Source organism: Nematolebias whitei, chromosome 12 (genome assembly GCF_014905685.2).
Source record: "Nematolebias whitei isolate Nwh7 chromosome 12, NemWhi1, whole genome shotgun sequence".
NCBI lineage: Eukaryota > Metazoa > Chordata > Actinopteri > Cyprinodontiformes > Rivulidae > Nematolebias > Nematolebias whitei.
The window spans coordinates 42,522,031-42,541,645 of NC_056509.1; the positions used below are offsets into that span (position 1 = coordinate 42,522,031).

Sequence of the window (19,615 nt, forward strand, 5' to 3'; positions counted from 1 at the left end):
TCTTTGATAAAAAGACTTGTTCAGTCTCAAGAAGTCTCTTTGATAAAAAGACTTCTTCAGACTGAAAGTCTTTAGGATAAATGAGTTAAGTCTCAAGAAGTCTTTTGGATAAAAGATGAAATGTTTCACCAAAGAAGAATCCGTCCAGAGGACCTGACTCAACCTTGTTAGATTTATCTACCTGGATTATTGATCAGCATCAGGAGAGTTCATGATCAGTTTTTCATTTTTACCCTGAAGGTCTGAGCTGCTGCAGCGCAGATGTTGAAGGTTTGATGTTGAAGACACTAAATCTTCATCTGCCTCTGATGTAGACACGAGTGTCCGTTTGGTGCTGGCACGGTTCTGCAGCACTTTCAAAACCATTAAGGTGATAAAATACCAGTGTAGTTTCTACAAATGTTTTTTTTTTTTTTGTCTAAACTTTGCAACGTCCTCTGACTTAAATAAATTACATTTTGAGGCCTTAAGAAGAAGCCAGCATGAAATCTGTATATTGTCTTAAAATTAAAAAACAAACATTTAAATAGTTATAAAACTGTTTCATTATTTCAAGCTAAAAATTAGTCCCCGCCCCCCTCAATGTCAGATCTTTACAATTTGATCATAAATAAAAGTTGTAGATAATTTTCCAACATGAAGTTGCACGGTTCGTGTTTTCCAACGGCTCATGTGGGCGGGGGGCCGTTTGTGTAGTGCAGCATGGGGTAGAAGGACCGTGCGAAGTTGTTGGTCACGGTGCAGCCGGGGCCGCGGTCCGACAGGGGGATCAGGCAGGGGAGGAGCAGGAGGAGCAGCAGCAGGAGGACGGCGGCACGCAGGAGGCGGCACAAGAAGGAGCGAGGTGGGGAGGACTCTCCGTCTTCTCTGCAGGACACAGAAAACGTGCAGTTGTAGTAAAACACGAGCTCCACAACCACAGAGCCGATGACATCATTAGCAGGCGAAAGACTCGGCGATCAGCCGTTTTAGACAAACGCTGAATTAAACGATGAAGCGTCGGCGCCTGACTCTCGGCTACTATCACAACAAGCTTAAATCTGTAAGTTGAGTTTTAGACATTTGTTTAGTGCCTAAACCTTTTCAGAGTTACGGATGTGCATGTGTCAAAGTATTATAACTAACCTTTATTTAATCAGGCAAACCCCACTGAGATCACAGATCTCTTGCAGGGTAGGCCTGAAGGCAGACTAACATGTTGTGTACTGTAGGAGGAAACTGGAGCAACCGGGAAAACAAACAAACAAAACATTCAAACTCCACGCAGAAAGAACCCTGGGCAAACGAGGCAGGTGAGGGTGCTTCACCTATACCACCCACATTTTGATGTTAGTATGGGGAATTGAACCAGCGACCTTATGGCCCACCTTCTCTAACCTCTGCGCCACCACTCCCCCTGCTGTGAGGCAACAGTGCAAACCACTAATCCACTGAGCTGTCCAAAAATCAGGCCACATTCAAGGCTGGTTTCAACTGGAGTCTTTGGGTCCTTTATGTTGAATTTTACATGAAAATGTATTTACAAACTGGTTTTATTGGTATTTTGTGTCGTGATAGCAGAACGTCCTCAACGTGCAGTGTCAGAATGAGAGCAGAGCAGCTGAGACGCGCAGAGATGAACACGGTTTAGACCGAGCCCATTTCAGCAAACAGGAAGTAGACGTGAACATATCTAGACCCCAGAAGGTCGATGTTTGTGTTGTAGATCTACATTTACTGATCACTTTAAGAGTTCTGATCACATTCATCTCTGGGTCAAGAGATATTTTGCTAACGGTTCAAACGAGGACCTTGGACAGTGGGAGATGCTGCTGCTCTGCGTACCTCTGAGTGGAGGATCCTTTGCGTAAACGTGCGACCTTCTGCGGCGTGTCTGAACCACGGACGGCTGCTGCAGACTCCGAATCCTGAATTAAAGACGAATAATTAACTTTACGACACTTTGATTTGATTTTCCCCGTTAAGCAGAGATAAGGTTCTGGACATTTTACCAGCCGCTGCTGCAGGGTGCGAAGGTTCTGCTCCACCAGCTTCACGAGCTGCTTCAGCTTGTTGCCCGTCACCTGGAGCTTCTCCTGGGCGTCCTCGGCATCGTCGTCAGGCCGGAGCAGAGACCACAGAGCCTGAAGGGAGGCCTGCTGGGTCTGCCTGCCCCGCAGCTCCACCTGCAGCTCCTGCACCACACCATCACAATCAGTTTGATGATCATTGTACCGAGATACAGTGAGATTATGTTCGTACAGTCGTCCGAAAGATGGGCGGAGTGCACGTTGCAACAGGAGCACAGTCTCTTATTCTTTATCAGAAAACTTTTTAGATAGAAAAAGTTAAAAGGCCACGAGGATGGATAGTGGTGTTACAAAAAAGATCTCTTCACATCTTGTCCTATCAGGACACGATTTAAGACATAAAAACTACCATCAATCATTTCATATACATGTGACGTCAAGGCGGTGAGATTTGTCCACGAAGCACTTCCAGATTGACCATAGTCCTGATAAGATGTTGGTCAGCCGGTCCAGTTCTGATAAATCAGCTCCATTAAAGCAGAAGGAGTCGCCCACTAGAGGGTTGGAGGGTGAAGTGTTTCAGTGTAAAATGCTGTTCATTTCTTAAAGACTGGAAACTGTTAAGAGTTAACAACATTCTTTTGTTTAAAACATGTGGCTAAAACTACATTTGATATCTTTTGCACTACAAGAAAGAAGCCTAATACTTAATTTGTTTATTATTTAAAAATTCTCTGGACCTAGTAGTGGAATTTTTTTTAAAATTCAAAATATACGATGGCAAAAGGACATCCTATGCTTTTTTAAAATTCCTATTAAGTTTTATACCAAAAACATATTGCGATATATATCGTTATGGCCACCCTTCACAATACATATCGTGATATGAATTTTATGCCATATCGCACATTCCTAATTCAGATAAGCTACAATTGTTGATTTTCTTCAGGCAGACGGTTTTTTCTTGTCAGCCTTGAGTCCTGCTGGAACTTTCCAGATCCAAAATGTCCAGATTTATGAGCATTCCACTGGTCCGTGCTATGAGCCTCCTTCAAGGTCGACTCCAACATGCTGGCGAGTCCTAGAAGCTGCAGGTGGCCTGCGCTTCTCACAAATCGCTTCCATCTTATGGTTTAGCTCATAAATCAGCTGATTTTGAGTACTCGAAGCACGAACCAAACTTTCACATAGACTCGGCAGTTTTGTCATGGCTGAAACTGCTGCCGATCCCTTCCTCAAAAGCAGATAACAGAAACCCACCGATGCCAAAAAGCAGGAACCCTGCCATCATGAATCCAATGATATAAACGTCTTCGGCGTCTCCTGAGACAGAACTGAAAGACATCAGTTCCCTAACTCCCCACGGGTCCATGACGTATCCTGCAGCGTGACGCGAGGTCTCTCCAGGACCCTGTCACTTTGTTGAAAAGATTTTGTCGATTGAGTTGGAAGTCCAGCTGACCAGATCCATAATAGTATTTTTCATCTGGAAGATGTGTACCAGGAGCTCCGAGACACAGACGGAGAGGAAAACAGCAGGAGGAAGAGGAGAACAGGAGAGGGAGAGGAAAATGTGTCCGCATTGAGCGAGTGCAGAAACGGTAATGGTCTCACCTGACCTTCTAACACCACCTCACAGTCCAAACCAAAGAAGCAGCGGCGCTAACGGGAGCTTACCGTCAGCGTGTTGTTGTGTCGCCGCAGCGCTCCGACGCTCGTCTCCGGGCGGTTAACGTCCACGGAGCAACATCTGCTCTCTGTGCGAGCCAACCACAGCAGCAGAGAGTGGAGGCTTCCATGAAACTCCTGAAGGAGAAACAACGGTTAAAGGTGGTTTCTCACAGCGAGGCTCGAGGTTTCGACGTCTTTAAAGCCAACCGTCAGTTGAACGGTGGTACGAGGACTACATATCAAACGCTTTATTGTTTATGGGGCTCATTTAGAGTTTTTACAACAGCTGCGCGTTTCCAAAAAGATTTGGCAGGAAGAGACGAACGTTGTGGAATGGTAGTAAAACGTGGTGCGGAACGGATTTCTGAACCTGGCAGCGCGTCAATAACAAGATTAGGATGTTTTAAAAAAAATATAACGCTAATCAGTGCAGAGGTGCATCAAACTGTGGAAACCTTTAATCATTTATAGCACATCTCATGCTCACAACGTGAACTCGTGCACTGCGAACAGAAGCATTTTTTAATTCCTTCTTTTAGCTCCACAACGGAGGACAAAAACTTCTGAGAGCCGAACACAGTTCCTTTTGGGTGTAAAAAAAAAAATAAAAAAATCTTTAGATAAACTGAGGTGAAGAAGGAAAACTGGATTATGGTCTCTGGAGTCAAAAATATATTTTTGTAGTTTTAATTTAGTGCAAAACTAACTCAGAAGTTAAATATAAAATGACTCATCACTGCAGCTGGGAGACAAAGTAAGGAAACTGAAGTTGAGTGCAGTTACACTCCAGCATGGAGCACGGTCTATAAAGATGTTTTAGAATAAAAGTAGAAACAAGCTCTTGATTCCACGACGGAAGAGGCTTCGCAGCAATAAAAACTAAACCGCAGCGCTGTAATGTGCTGACAGGAGGGTGGTGCAAACAGCACTGGTCGCAGTCTCCACACCGTCCAGGACTTCTACCACAGCCGATGTCTGCGTAAAGCACGCAGCATCATTAAGGACCACACCCACCCAGCACAACAACTCTTCCGTCTACTACCCTCAGACAGATGATGTCTGCAGTCGTGCCCGCAAAGACTTAGACAGTTATTATCCACAAGCTGTCAGATTACTGAACTCTTGATAATAATATTGAACAATTAATAATAACTTTGCACCAAGTCATATCAGTGACACCTAATTATGTTTATGTGGCTGTATCATGTATGTCACTACCGTACCACCATAATTCATCTGTGTTACTACCTGTGCAGTAATCTATCACACAACCTGTGTAGTTTGTTAATGTGCAATACACATGTGCATTTAAGCTAATATTACTATCTTGAAATACTTATTCATACAAATTCATCCTACTTGCACCGTTATATTCTACCATGTTGGTGTTTACCATGTTTCTTTTGGACCTTGTAAACATTATATTTTTCACTTTTGGGTACAGTAGTCCCTCGTTACTTTGCGGTTCATTTATCGTGGACTCGCTCCATCGCTGTTTTTCAAAATAAGGTTGGACATGACACACGATGGATGAGCCGCACGATCGGCATGAAATTTTTATTTAAAAGTATTTAGCACCTGCTGCACATTTGTGCAGCCCAGAACTGCAGAAAAAGCAGCCTGCTGCAGCTGATCAACTACTCACCGTGCAGAGCGGAGAAGTGGGCGTGGCCAAGAGCGCTTGCAGGTGGCAGAGACGGAAATCATGACATTCTGTGCTCTTTTAGAGCTTTAGAGTTTAGAAACATTGTTAAAATATTGTAAGTGTGGGACGGGTTTAAAACACCTTTATATATATAAATATACACATATATACACACTAAAATAAACTACTACTTGTACTACTATCCCTACGTTGCAGTTTTTCACTTACCGCGGGGCTTCAGGGTGCGGATCCCCTGCGATAAACGAGGGACTACTGTACTTTATTTTGTACCCTTTTTGCATGCTTTACTAGTTCTTTTGTTGTTGTTTTGAGCGAGTCACATCAGTTCTTCTCATCCTGAACATTTCATTGCATTGTCGACCCTTTGTTAACCTGAATACGACAAATAAACATAACGACGCTTTGGACCACTGGGAACTGGTTCCTATCAGCAGAAGTAAAACCTCGCAGCTTCTTAAAAGTAAACAGTTTCAAAGTCAGCACTGTTGTTGGTTCAGCTTTGCATGTGTGCACAAAGAGCAACTTTTATTTATTCTTTCAGCTCCTCCCTCTATTTTTAGTATTTTCCAGGTTTGGATCAATGCAGAGAACAGCTTTATGGTGCACAACAAGTCGGAGCTAAATGTTGTTTCACTTGTTTGTTTCCGTCCGACGTGAATCTTTGGGGCTTCGTCTCACCTGGCAGCGGATCAGCGCCTTCCTCAGGCTGCTGTCCCACTGCTGGAGTCTGGCACAAGCTTTGCTCCAGTTTCTGTTCACTCTCGCCTGTTTCTCCTGATGTTCTGGAGCATCCTTGGTCTTCAGGTTGATCATCTGCATTATGGACTTGTAGTGGGAGAACACTCTCTCCTTCTCCTGAGGAAACAAACAAACAAAACTCATAAAAGGTTGAAAACTACTAAGAATAAAAATAAAGATCCACTCCAACATTTTGACATAAATGATACCTTCAGTTCTTTGGCTTTAGCTTCCATGTCCTTTATACTGACCGCTGGGTCGGACCGCAGGAGGCGGTCCAGCTCAGGGATCGTGTTCTCTAACCAGGAAGTGATGTCATCCAGATCAGGCTCCTGAGACTGGCTGCACCTGGACTGAGCCTGAAGCGGCTCCTGGCGTTCGATCACACCTGAGAGCACAAACATCCTCTGATTAGACCCAAGAACAGTAAACTACAGTAAATATTAATACATGGATATTAGTACTGCGTGTAGTCTGCACAGAACTGTTTTAATGTACAGTAAAAAACAAAAAGACGATGGTAGACAAGTTCATTACAGATATAACTGTAAATATTTGGAATAAAATAAAATTCACATTTTATGTGTTTTATACCTTTTGTTGGTTATAGTATTGTATACTTTGTGTACTCTTGTGATTACTGATTAAAACATTTTAACTGAGCATCTTGATTTTCACATGGATCATTTTAAAAATAAATGTAAATAGAGAAATTGTATTTCCTGCAAAAAGACAGTGTGAATGCTTATTGCAGAAGAACTTGCTGAAAAACAGCTGAAATTAGCTAAAACATGCTGAAATGGAAGAACAAGCCTAAAATATCAAAAGGAAGCAGAAAGAACACATACAGTATTTGCTTAATTAGCTTTAAATAAGCAGAAATTAGAAAAAAAAAATAGCTGAAAGTAACTGAAACGTTGGAAAGAAGCTTAAACTACCAGAAGAAAATAGATGGAGTTGAAATGAGCTCCAAAAATGTGGAATTAGCTGAAAAAGCTAAATTACGGGTAAACATAAAAATGGCTAAATAGTACCTGAAATATTGGAAAAAGCTGAAACTAGCAGAAATAAGCTGAAAGGAGCATAAGCTAAAATTAGAATAAAGACGGGCTGAAATTAGCAGAAATTACCACGAGAAAAAAAAGTATCAGCAAAGTTAGAACTAGCTTAAATTAGCAGAAGAAAGCAGAAAGAACACGTCTGCTATTTGCAACAAACAGCTAAACAGTAGCTATGAAGGATAAAAAAAGAGCTCAATTCATTTTCTTTTTGAAAAAAATGGCAGAAAAGGCTAAATATTTCAAAAAGCTAAAGTCATGGCAGGATTGTCCTGAAAGAGCTGATGTGTTGGAATAGCTTGAAGACTGCGGGACGAGAAAAAACGGATCACAGTAGAATCATAAACATTCACACGATAAGATTAGTGGGTCCGTGTACGGCGTTCTGCAGGATTTAGCCCGATTCCTTCAAATGACTCCAAAACAAGTTTGTGTCAGAATGAGTTTAGATTTAGTCTTTTTTCATCCGTGAACCGACTCGTGTTTCTGGTTTAGGTCTTACAAACAGGTTTTTCAGTCAAACTACGGGGGCGGCTGTGGCTGAGTGGTTAGAGCAGTCGTCCTCCAACGCAAGAGTTGGGGGTTCGATTCCACCAGCAGTCTACATGCCGAAGTGTCCCTGAGCAAGACACTGAACCCCTCGTTGCCTCTGATGTGTGTCCCATCGGTGCCTGAATGTGACAAAGCTCTAATGAGTAAATGAGGCAGATTGTTGTAAAGAGCTTCGAGTACTTTGATAAGATAGTAACGTGCTGTATAAGTACAGTCCATTTACCATTTCCTTTGTGCTATTTTAACCACTCAGTTATCAAAACTCGATCTGGGATAGTGACTTTTGATATTTGTATTTTTTTTATACTTTCTGGGTTACTTACCTTTAGTGACCAAAATGTTCACCATGAGAAAACGAGACAAATCTGTAGCATCTTCAGAGGTACAGACCTACAGATTAGCTATTTTTTCCTTTTAGCTACCGTTTTATAGCTTTCAGCTACTATTTCGGTCCTTGAGCTTTTAGCTACATTTGTGCCAATTGTAGCTTTTCAGGCTAAGTTTTAGCTTTTAACAATGGTTTTCTCTATTTTAACTTTTAGCTACAGTTTTGTCTGTCTTAGATTGTAGCTACTGTTTTAGTATTAGGTTTTAGCCAAAGTTAAGCTTTTTTTTTTTAAATCTACAGTTCAACTGATTTTAGCTTCTTGTTTTAGTTTCAACAGTTTATTGTCTATTACCTTCAACAGTCATTAAACATTCATTTTTTTCTTGCAGAAAATTAAATTCCTTTAGTTTGAATATAGTTCTAATTTCAGCAAAACTTTTCCTAAACTCAAAACGCCTCCTTGTGATCATACCCGACGGACTGTCCGAGGTGTTCAGACCAAACTCCTCCCGCTGCTCCTCGCCATCCAGGACCAGCGCGACTCCCTTTACGTCCTCGATGGTGCCGCTGACCTCAGACGCGAGACTCAGCTGGAAACAACAAGAACACGTTCAGAGCCAACATCTGGAGCAGCAGCTGCACGGCGTCAGGCTTTGAGACGTACGTAATCGGGCTGTAAAGGAGTGCTGGTGAGGGTGGGCGTGGTCTCAGCGTCCGCCGTGTCCTCCGTGTCCAGCTGAGCCTCTGCTGACCTCCACCCTGGACCGTCATGAAGAGACAGAGACCTGCTTGAAGCTGAGACACATGATGCGGCCACAGAAGAAGGTTTAGATGAAGGAGGAACATGTCGATTCAAACGGATAAAAGAACCAAAACAAAATATTCAAAAGTTTGTATTCACTCAATGAACCATTTTATAAAAAAATACTTTGACTTTGTCTCACAACATAAGAAAGTACAGCGGTCCCTCGCTTCTTCGCATTTTGACTTTCGAGGACTCGCTCTTTCGCGGTTTTTCAACGATTGTCAACTTTTAATTTTACTCACGTGATCGAGACGGTACGAGATAAAAAGTAATGGAAAAAAAAAAAAAAACACTTTGGACGGGCGCCGCCATTTTGTAGTTTTCTTTCAATAAGCCTACACTATAACGCCAGTCAAAAAGAACTACAGTAGTCCCTCGATACTTCGCGGTTCGACTTTCGCCGTTTTTCAAAGTAAAATTGAACACGAGGTAAAAAAAATTGTACACAACACACGATTCTCAACTTTAATGTTACTCACGCGATACTGTACAGTAAAAAGTTAACGAAAAAATAAAATACTTCAGACAGGCACCGCCATTTTGTAGTTTTCTCTCAATAAGCCTACACTGTATCCTCGTTCATAAGGACTACATTTCCCAGAAGCCAACAGTGCCTCACCTAGAAGCCCCATTTCCTTCTGCTGCAATACGTAGAGAGAAATCAAAGTTCATGCTCAATAATCCAGGTAAAAAAATCCAACAATGTTCAGTCAGGTCATCTGGATGGTTTCTTTATTTTGTTGAGACGTTTCACCCTCCATCCGAAGGACTTCATCAGTCTGGGGAGTCTCAAACATACCGTTTTCTCCACTGAGCAGCACACTCCTATAGTGGACCAACCAGTTTGCTGGTGATAAGATGGTTTCTGGGGGCCGTCTGATGAAGCTCTTCGGATGGAGGGCGAAACGTCTCAAAAAAAAAAAAAAAAAAAAAAAGAAACCGTCCCGATGACCTGGCTGACCATTGTTGGACGCTGAGGGAAAGTTCTGATCTGATCGGGAAAAAGTCCGTTGCTTATTACTATACAGTGACTTCGGCATCCAGCGGAGAGAGACGCACAGAACCCACCGAGAACCAGACCAGAACCAGACCTCCAGACCCATCGGCGAATCCGAGAGTTGGTAGCTGGCCCATGAGGACTTCCGAGTGGGGGAGGCACCACCGAAGGTCCAGCTATACTCTCTGGAGCACACCGGAACTTTTTATTGGACCACCGGTCCCGCGCCGGCCACCTGAAGGACCCCCCCACCACCAAAATGCTCTTTGGCGCTCAATGGCTGCACAAAACTGGAGCAGAGCCGGAGCAGAACCACGAGCTGCTGCTGGTCTGCAGAGCTGGCGAGTAAAATCTTTACAGAACTGCACAGGACATACACGCATGTTGCTCAAATGACGTAGGTTAAAGAGTTCAGAACATTGCAAGAGTGCGGAAAGTGTTTATAAAGCCTTAAAATATAAATACTAAAATAAATAGAGTTCCTACTTCGCTGTTTTCCACTTATCGCGGTGGTGTGTGGAACGTAACCCCCCCGATAATCGAGGGTCTACTGTATTCACTCAGTGAGCCATTTTCTAAAAAAATACCTCGTCTTTGTCCCACTAACGTTACATGATCAGAAAATAGTTTGTTTCAGTTTTATTGACGCTGAACAAAATAAATTAGAAGAAGAAGAAAAAAAGCTTGAGCTCCAGGATGATGGAGTCGTCTTCAGCTGATCGCTTCAGGGCCGTCCTCAACATTTTAGTTGGACTCCAGTCTGAAAACAAAACATTTTAAAAGTTATTTTTTCCGTGGTTTTTATGGTCGAACGGCTTGTTGGTTTTAACGTTGCTTTGCTGCTGCTGGAAAACTTCCCATCATCCATCGCGAGCTGCTCCAGTTCAGATGGTGTGAAACGGGTCCAAACCACGATACGCAACGTAAACTTTAGACCGTCTTTCCCCTGATGCCCTAAAGTTTACACGTTTAAACACAAAGCTTCTCTCTAAATAAAACGACTCGTTTAAAAAAAAAAAAAAATCATCTGATTTTTGATTTCATCCGCACAATCATCTGTTTCAAGTCCTGGTTTGGTCGTTTCGCACAAGATCAGGAAGTGGTTTTATAAATTTTTCACCTGAACTCCTTGATGATAAACCTCTAAAAAACAAATGAATGGGCTTTAAACGAGCTTATTATACTAAATTATTATTTATTTTAAATATTCGCTCCAAAGTCCACGTTTTTTTATGAACCGTTAATCCAGACGCTTTCTTTTACCGATCATAAAACATCACCGGATCGTCTTGGTCAATACTCGTTCCTCTTGAAGTCTTAAAGGTCTTTGAGGGTCGTATGCAGAGGAACGGAGAGCTTTGCAGTCCACCAGTGCAGACGCTCGTGATTCATGGACTACTGGAGAATCTTTCCTGGCAGCGTGTCCCCTCAGAGGAGCGGGGCGGGAGTGGATTTACTGTGCAGAAGGTGGAGATGTTTTCGACCCGAGCCAACGAGGCGGCTCATAAAGCATCCGAGGCTTCGCGGCGTTCCTTCACTCAGCTCCGTTTTCATGAGAAAACGGGTCGGTGCCCACGTCTTCCCGAGCATTTTGTTCCAATTTCTTCGAAAGCACTTGAAAGTCAGAAGTTTTTCCAATAACCATTAAAAAAAAAAAAAAAAAAAAACTGTAAAGACTCGGGAGTGAGATCAAAGTATTTTTTTAAGGTTTAAAAGTTGAAGTATTGTCATTTTTTTAGGACTGAAATTGTTTTTTTGACATTATTCACACTATTGTGATCCTGTTTATATTATTCTTCTGACTACTTTATCTATTCTGTACGTTTTTCAGCATCTTTCTCGTTCCACAAGTTTTGTGCCATTTCAACAAATCAGAAATCAAAACGTTCAGCTCGTTCAGGACAATCAGGCAATTTTGGAAAAAAAACAATAATTCAGCTACTTTCAGCAGTTTTTTTTTTTTTTACTGTTTTGTGCTCCTTTCATCTTTATTCTGCTAACTACAACATGTTTGTGCCTCTTCTAACTCCTTTTTGCTAATTTCAGCTTGTTCTGCGAGTTTCAGCTATTTCAGCTACTATTTAGCTGTTTTTATGCTAATTTTAGCTTTTTCAACTAATTCTATATTTTTTGCACTCATTTAAAGTATTTTTGACCTAATTCAACTAAAATTAGCTCTCTCCATTTCCTTCTGATAATTTAAGCTTCTTTCTGCTTTTTAGCTACAATTCAGCTGTTTTTTGTTGTTGCAAATTTCTGCTTTTTTCAGATAATTTCCCCTTTTTGTGCACATTTCTGCTTCTTTCAGTCTAAATGGTCATAATTATGCTCTTTCCACGTAGTTCTGGCAATTTAAGCCTCATTCAGCCTTTTCAGCTATTTTTTTGCCAATTTCAGTTTTCAGCTAATTTTCAATTTTTTTGCGCTCATTTTTGTTTATTTAAACCAAATTTAGCAAATATGTGTTCTTTCTGCTTTCTTCTGCTAACTTAGACTTGTTCTTCCATTTCAGCTAATTTCAGCAGTTTTTCAGCTGTTCTTCAGCAATAAGCATTTACAGTGAATTTTTGGAAGAAATACAATTTCTCTAGCTGCATTTAGTCTTGGCTTACAGCAAAAATGAGGAAAAGTAAAGATCTGCTAGATGTAAGAACTTAGATCTTTAATTAAAAAAAAGACAATTCAAACGTACCTGACAGAGCACTGAAATAAGCTCCGCCCTCCTCGTCTTCTTCCTCCTCCTCATCCTCATGTGATGACGACCCTCCGACGTCTCCTGTGTGGTCCCACTCCAGAGGGAGGGAGTCCACGCTCACCGGAGACTCCCGTCCAGAACGCTCCAGAGGAGAGGTCAGCAGGTGAGTGGGCGTGGCCGGGAGGCTTCCCAGGCTCCTCCCCAACCACGGCCGGCCAATCAGCTCCAAGCTTGGCTCAAGGGAGAAGGTGAGATCTGAGAGTTCTGACTCCTTTTTGACCATCTGGAGCAAAAACCAACAAAACTTTATGCAGCAGCTCAGAGTCAGTTTATTTATTGTTCCTTCTTTTATTTCAGGGCGTTTAATCTGAGGCTAAAGGTTCTGACTCGGTTTTAAACTGTATTAGAAGCAGAAGAATTATGCCTAACGATCTAAAAACAAGTGTGTGGTCGGGCTCACTGGGGGCTGGCTGAGGCGCTGGTGGAAGCGGACCAGCCTGCTGAAAACCTCCTGACAGTACAAGTGCAGCTCTTCCAGCTCATCCTCTATCAGCGCCGCGTCCTGCGGTGAACTCTTCTGGATCAGAGCCTCTCCAAACACGATCAGCCCGTCAATGCGCTCGGTGTTCAGAGCGATCTCCTTCTGGAAACTCTGCAGGGTGATGGATGGATGGAGGAACAGGGACCGAGTCAGGAAACCCACACGGACAACACATGCCTGCTTAGAGCGTTTCTACAAGGTTTCTGTTAAAAAACTGGAAGAGATATCGCCCCGAAACAATGTTCTGAGTGGGATTATAAAACCAGATGTTTCAGGAGAACGAGGTCATGAAAACGCCTCACGTTGAGCTGCTGAATCTTGTGATGGACGTCGCTCTCGGAGAAATGTTCCACGTTGGTGAGCTGCAGGTCCAGCTCAGTCAGCCACACCAACATGCTCTCTCTGGTGCCCTCAAACTCCTCTCTCTGGCCGGTAAAATGCTGGGAGAGAAACCATGAAAAGACGAATGGAAAAGAGGAGTGAGCAGATGAGTAATCGATTCTTCAGTGGAGTTTTTATTTTTGAGCTCCCAAACTGTTTTGAATAAACGCTCCGTATAAAAACCATACGTTCTCGACATTATTAGTTCCTCTGCTAATGAAAACGTAAACACCTTGAGCCTGCGCAGGATGGCGGCCACTCTTCGGCGCAGGGCGTCCCAGCGCCTGTTGCCTTCACTGACCGCGGCTTTGAGCTGCCTGGCTCCGTCGGTGCGGTTTTCCCGGGCCAGGCGGCGGTACTGGTTGTTGATGAGCTCCAACTGAGTCAGCCGCTCTTGAACCTGCCTTTGGAAACCCTGAAGACAGCCAGGAAGAATCTATAATAGTGTGCATGTTTATGAAGCGTTCACACTATCCATTTTTCTTCTGTACGTTTTTCAGCGTCTTCCTCGTTCCACAATTTTGTGCTATTTCAACAAATATCAAAATGTTCAGCTCATGCAACTTTAGATTTTTTAAAAATATTTAGCTCTTTCTGTTATTTTGTTCCTCGTAGAAAATGAAATGAGCTCATTTTACATCCTTCAAATCTTTAGATCCTTTTACTGCTCCTTTCACATTTTGTTCTGGTTCAGCTTCTTTCAGCTTCCTTGTGCAAATTTAAACTTTTTCTCAGCTACTTTCAGCTGTTTTGTGCTCCTTTCAGATTCTTTCTGCTAACTGCAACATTTCTGTGCTTCTTCTAACATCTTTCTGCTAATTTCAGTTTGTTATGCTCCGTTCAGATTATTTATGCAAGTTTCAGCTTTTTCTGCTATTTCAGCTACTATTTAGCTGTTTTAATGTTCATTTTAGCTTTTTTCTTTCAGCTAACTCATGTTATATGCACCCTTTTGAAAATTTTAATTCCTCTTTTTTTCTGGATGTAAAACGCTTTTTTCGGAAAATTATTTTCTTTGGTATCAAACGTTTTGCAGCTGGAAGGATTTTCACTGAAACCTTTCTACATTTGGGCGTTTGTTGTGATGCGTAACCATGGCAACAAGGTGTTTTTTAACAACCTGGAGCAGCTGGTTAACATCTCAAAAGCTCAAATCCCTTAACTAAAGCCCCAAATCCGAAATGAGTTGAAAAGGAGGCGCCATGGACGAATTCCCGTCAACCTGGCAGCTGTTCTTGAGTTCTGGAGCTGGTGGGAAACTCGGCTCGTGACATTGGAAGGACTGGAAACATCCCCGGGCACCTTCAGCTGTCTGTCCATGGCGATGAGGAGCTCGGCAGACTGCTGGGAGGAGGGACCATGACTCAGGGAGGAATTCTGCCCGGCATTCGGGCTGTCCTGCTTCTCAGGAGGACAGAGAGGCCCACCGGATCTGACAGCAAGCTGGATCTGGGTGGACAGTTTGGTACCTGTGGCCAGATTCTTCAGATTAGCTGCAGGAGATCCTTCCTGCCCACAGCTATCAGCATCTAACAACTCTTGAATGAAAACAGGATGATGAGCTACGACAACACTTAATTTCCCTCTGGGATTAATAAAGTATTTTTGAATTGAATTGAATTTAACTTTTTTCAGCCTATTCAGCGAAAATGTGCTCTCTCCACTCGCCTCTGGGAAATAAAGTTTCTTTCTGCTATTTTTTTTAGCTACTGTACGTTTCAGATGCTTTTTTTTGGCTAATTTCTACTTTTTCCAGATAATTTCCTATTTTTGTGCTGATTTCAGCTTCTTTCAGTCTAATTAGGCAAACTCGTGTTCTTTCCGTTTTCTTCTGCCAATTTAAGCTTTTTCTACCCTTTCAGCTATTTTTTTGTAGCTAAATTCAGCTGTTTTCTGATCAATTCAATTTTTTTGTGGTAACCTACTACTTTCTGTTCAATTAATTTCTTTATGCTAATTTTAGCATGTTATGCTCCTTTCAGCTTATTTCTGCTATTTCAGCTACTATTCAGCTGTTTGTATGCTAATTTTAGCTTTTTCAGCTAATTCCACCTTTTTAGCTCATTTCAGCTTTTTCCACTCCCTTCTTTCTGCGTTTTCAGCTACTTTAGATTTTTTTTTTTGTGACAATTTTCAGCTTATTAAAGCTCATTTCTGCTGATTTAAACCCAATTCAGCAAATATGTGTTCTTTCTGCTTTATTCTGCTAATTTAGTATTGTTCCATTTCAGCTACATTCCAGCATGCTTTTAGTTAATTTCAGCTGCTTTTCAGCAAGTTCTTCAGCAATAAGCATTTTCACAGGAAATACAACGTTTTTAGTTTAATCTAAAATACATCGAGGATTGTGCATTCCTTATATTATTACGTTGGTTAGCTTGTGCACAAAGTCTTTTCACAACATGTCGATACAGTTCATGAAGAACAATAAAAGTTTTTAATCTTTGAGAAGGAACACCAAAAGGTTTCGGGCAACTTATGAACTGACCTCGAACTTCTTCAGCTCCTCCCTGGCGACAGAGAAGAGGACGTCGGCAGAGTCGGGGTTGGCCGCCGTCCTCTCCGCCATCTTGAGCCAATCTTCAAAGTGGGAGTAGTCGTTGAGGAACTTACACCAGAGGGTCCACGTCTCCTCGATCCTACAGGAGCAATCGATCATCGAGCAAAAGATGTTTATGGGGAAGACACAGATCCAACAAATTAGAATAAATTGATGCACCCTGTTTATAAGAACTCTCGAAAACTAAATAAAATAACCGGTTGGAGGAAGCTAAAGATTAAAGCTTCAGCCTTCTGATGCACATCACCCGCAGCGCTTCATGCCAGAATTTCAGATTAAGGTCATTTAATCCTGGACAAAGGGAGTTGCAGCTGTTTCACACAGCTGTAAAACTGACTGAACAACAGCAGTTTTGTGTTTTCCAAGGTATCATTACTATGGCAGCCATCTTGAATGAAACTGATTTTAAAATTGTATCACTTGTAGATGTCCACTCAAGGGTTACTTTCAGAGTTTCATTAAAGTTCGTCCAGCTGTGCAGGAGACATTTGCTGAGAGAGACACCAAACACAGACTGTGTGTGTGTGTGGGGGAGGGGGGGGAGGGGGGGGAGTTGGATCATCTTTTGCTTTTTGGTGGAAAAACAAACAAAACAACCCTGAAATAATCTAAATGCATCCTGTGGAAGTATTTTTTCACAGCTATCCTGTCGTCACAGCGCACTTTTGGATAAGTTAGTTTGTTCAACTCTTCTTTTTAAAATTCACAGACATGAATCAACGTTCGACTCCAGAGTGTAAGTTCCTGAAAGCAAAGATTAAAGAGCTCACTGAGGTAAAACTGTTCTTACCTGAGCCGTCTGTCCAGAGCCAAGGCACAGACGGTTCTCCATCTCTGGTCCAGGCTGCGGCTGGTATCCTGCAGCGAGTCGCTCTCCGCCTCAGCACCGCCTGCAGCATCTTCGTCCCGCAGCAAAGCGTCGCACAGACTGAGCGCCGACGCGACGCCTTCTGTGTGCTGCTCAATGTCCCTCTGCAGCTCCTGGACAGAAACGGACGTCAGTTTCAACAGATATCAACCAAAGAAAGTGAGGTTACAGCGAGACAACAGCTGGAACACCCATTCTAAAATTAAATGGTAAATGGACTGTACTTGTATATCTCCTTTCTATCTTATCAAGACACTCAAAGCTCTTTACAACACAATCTGTTCTGTCATTTACACATTCATACAGCACTCTACTAGATCTGTAGAGAGAATAATCAGAGCTTTATCACATTCATGCACCGATGGGACACACATCAGAGGCAATGAGAGGCTCAGTGTCTTGCACAGGGACACTTCAGGATGTGACTGCTGGTGGAATCGAACCCCCGACTCTCCTATTGGAGGATGACTGGTCTAACCGCTCAGCCACAGCCGCCTTGTGTTACTGTTAAATTAAACAATCAACGGATGGGAATAAAATATTTTTCTCTGAAAGGCAGAGTGAGTGCTTAATGGCAGCGGACATTTCTTAAAGAAGAAGAAAGCGAGCTGAATAATATCTGAACTTTAAAGAAAAAGAGACAAGGAGCAGAAAGATGGACAGAAGAAGGATGAGAAGACAAAAAGAATGCCTAAGCAGACAAAATGGACGAATAAGAAAACCTCAAAAAAGGACAAAAGGATGTGAGACTCCAAGGACAACATGGATGCTAAAAGAGACTATAAATACAAAAGAGAGACATACAACAAAAAAAGATTAAAGAACACACACACAAGCCAGAAGACTGGATGCCTCAAATCCCCGGATTAATAAATAAATTATTAAATTATTAAAAGAATAAATAAAGTAACTAAGAAAGTAGGTAAGAAAGTACCGTATTTTCCACCGTACACATTGTTCAGCCATATAAGTTGCATCAGTCCATATTTGTCAAATAAAGTGGAAAAATCCATAAATATGTCACTTCTTCGTATACGTCACATCTATTATGTAACATCACGACAACCTGGAAACGTGGGCCGGTGTTGTGCCAAAAATCGATTGGCTGCCAAATGGCGGCCGCGAGAGCGTGCACGTGAGGACTTTAACAAGAACTTAACAAGATTAACACTTAAAAACAATTATTTGTTTGCTCGAGATTATAGCAAAGGTGTGTCTCAGTCTAACGTTTGCTGAATAAATGCACTTTAACGGTCACATTAGCTGCATTTCGGCGGGGCGATGCAGCGGGTTTGACGGTTCCAAGCAGCGAGCACAAAGAAGGTGGGGACACTATGAGGCTGATTGTGTCATTAATAGCTGGTGAAGATTCTCAGTCATTCAGGACATGGTAAATTAAAAAAAAGTTCAAGAAAAAATAAAATAAAATAAAGTCCAGTTGTTTTTGTATTAAACTTTTTTTTAATTTGTCATTATAGCCACGTTTACCTATTACAAGATACAACAGCATGCCATATCCTATTACTACTCTGCTGCCATCAAGTGGCTGAAAGTGGTACTGCTCAGTTTTTATTTTTATCAGAATGAATGAAAACAGTGTCTCAGCCAAAAACTAGTTTATAAATATGGGAAAAAATAATCCATAAATATGTTGCTTCGGCCCATAAGTCGCAGGGCATGTAAATTATGCACAAAACTGCAACGTATAAGGCAAAAAATACGGTAGGTAAGTAAGTAGGCAAGTAAGTAGATGAGTAAGTAGGTAATTAGGTAGGTAAATAAGTTGGTAAGTAAGTAAGTAGTTAGGTAAGTAAGTAGGTAATTAAGTAGATAAGTAAATAGGTAAGTAGGCAAATAGATAAGTAGGTAGGTAAGTAGATACGGATGTTGGCAAGTAGATGAGTAAGTAGGTAAGTAGGTGGGTAATTAAGTAAGCAGGTACTTAGGTAGGTAATTAAGTTAAAAGATAAGAAAGTAAGTGAGTAGGTAAAAAAGTAGGTAAGTAAGTAGGCGAGTAAGTAAGTATATAAGTAGGTAAGTAAGTAAGTAGGAAAATAAGTACCTAGGTAAGTAAATAAGTAGATAAGCAGGTAAGTAAGTAAGTAATTAAGTAGATAAGTAAGTAGGTAAGTAGGCAAGTAGATAAGTAGTTAAGTAGGTAAGTAGATAGGTAAGGAAGTAGGCTGTTAGATAAGTAAGTAGGTAAAAAGTAAGTAAGTAGTAGTATGTAGTCAAGTAGGTAAGTAGGTAAGAAAGTAAAAGTCAGTAAGAAGGTTAGTAAGTAGGCAAGTAAGTATATAAGTAAGTAGGCAAGTAAGTAGATAAGTAGGTAATTAAGCAGATAAGTAAATAGATAAGTAGGCAAGTAGATAAGTAGGTAGGTAATTAAGCAGGTAAGTAGGTAGGTAAGTAAGTTAATAGGTAAGAAAGTAAGTAAGTAGATAAGTAGGTAGGTAATTAGGTAATTAAGTAGATAAGTAGTTAAGTAGGTAAGTATATAGGTAAGGAAGTAGGCAGTTAGATAAGTAAGTAGGTAAAAAGTAGGTAGGTAGGTAGTCAAGTAGGTAAGTATGTAAGAAAGTAAGAGTAAGTCAGTAAGAAAGTTAGTAAGTAGGTAAAAGTAGGTAATTAAGTAGATAAGTAAGTAGGTAAGTATCTATCCATCCATCTAAAAGAGTACATCAGGAGACAAATATCTAAGAGTACATCAGGAGACAAATATCTAAAAGAGTACATCAGGAGACAA

The 19,615-nt window shown here is 41.5% G+C and overlaps 1 protein-coding gene across 1 annotated transcript in view; it reads right to left on the minus strand.

Moving 5' to 3' along the window:
• Positions 1-587: 587 nt before the first annotated feature.
• The window catches only part of LOC119417942 (nesprin-1), a 128,541-nt gene continuing 109,513 nt past the window's right edge, over positions 588-19,615 (minus strand). The window contains exons 75-87 of the mRNA XM_037685190.1: positions 16,792-16,982; positions 15,930-16,080; positions 13,674-13,856; positions 13,363-13,500; positions 12,980-13,171; positions 12,517-12,802; positions 8,687-8,817; positions 8,495-8,612; positions 6,294-6,472; positions 6,025-6,201; positions 3,687-3,815; positions 1,992-2,174; positions 588-908 (exon numbers count right to left, since the gene is read on the minus strand). Coding sequence (XP_037541118.1) covers positions 669-908; positions 1,992-2,174; positions 3,687-3,815; positions 6,025-6,201; positions 6,294-6,472; positions 8,495-8,612; positions 8,687-8,817; positions 12,517-12,802; positions 12,980-13,171; positions 13,363-13,500; positions 13,674-13,856; positions 15,930-16,080; positions 16,792-16,982 — 2,298 coding nt within the window. The 3' untranslated portion in view covers positions 588-668. The remainder of the gene's footprint in view (positions 909-1,991; positions 2,175-3,686; positions 3,816-6,024; positions 6,202-6,293; positions 6,473-8,494; positions 8,613-8,686; positions 8,818-12,516; positions 12,803-12,979; positions 13,172-13,362; positions 13,501-13,673; positions 13,857-15,929; positions 16,081-16,791; positions 16,983-19,615) is intronic.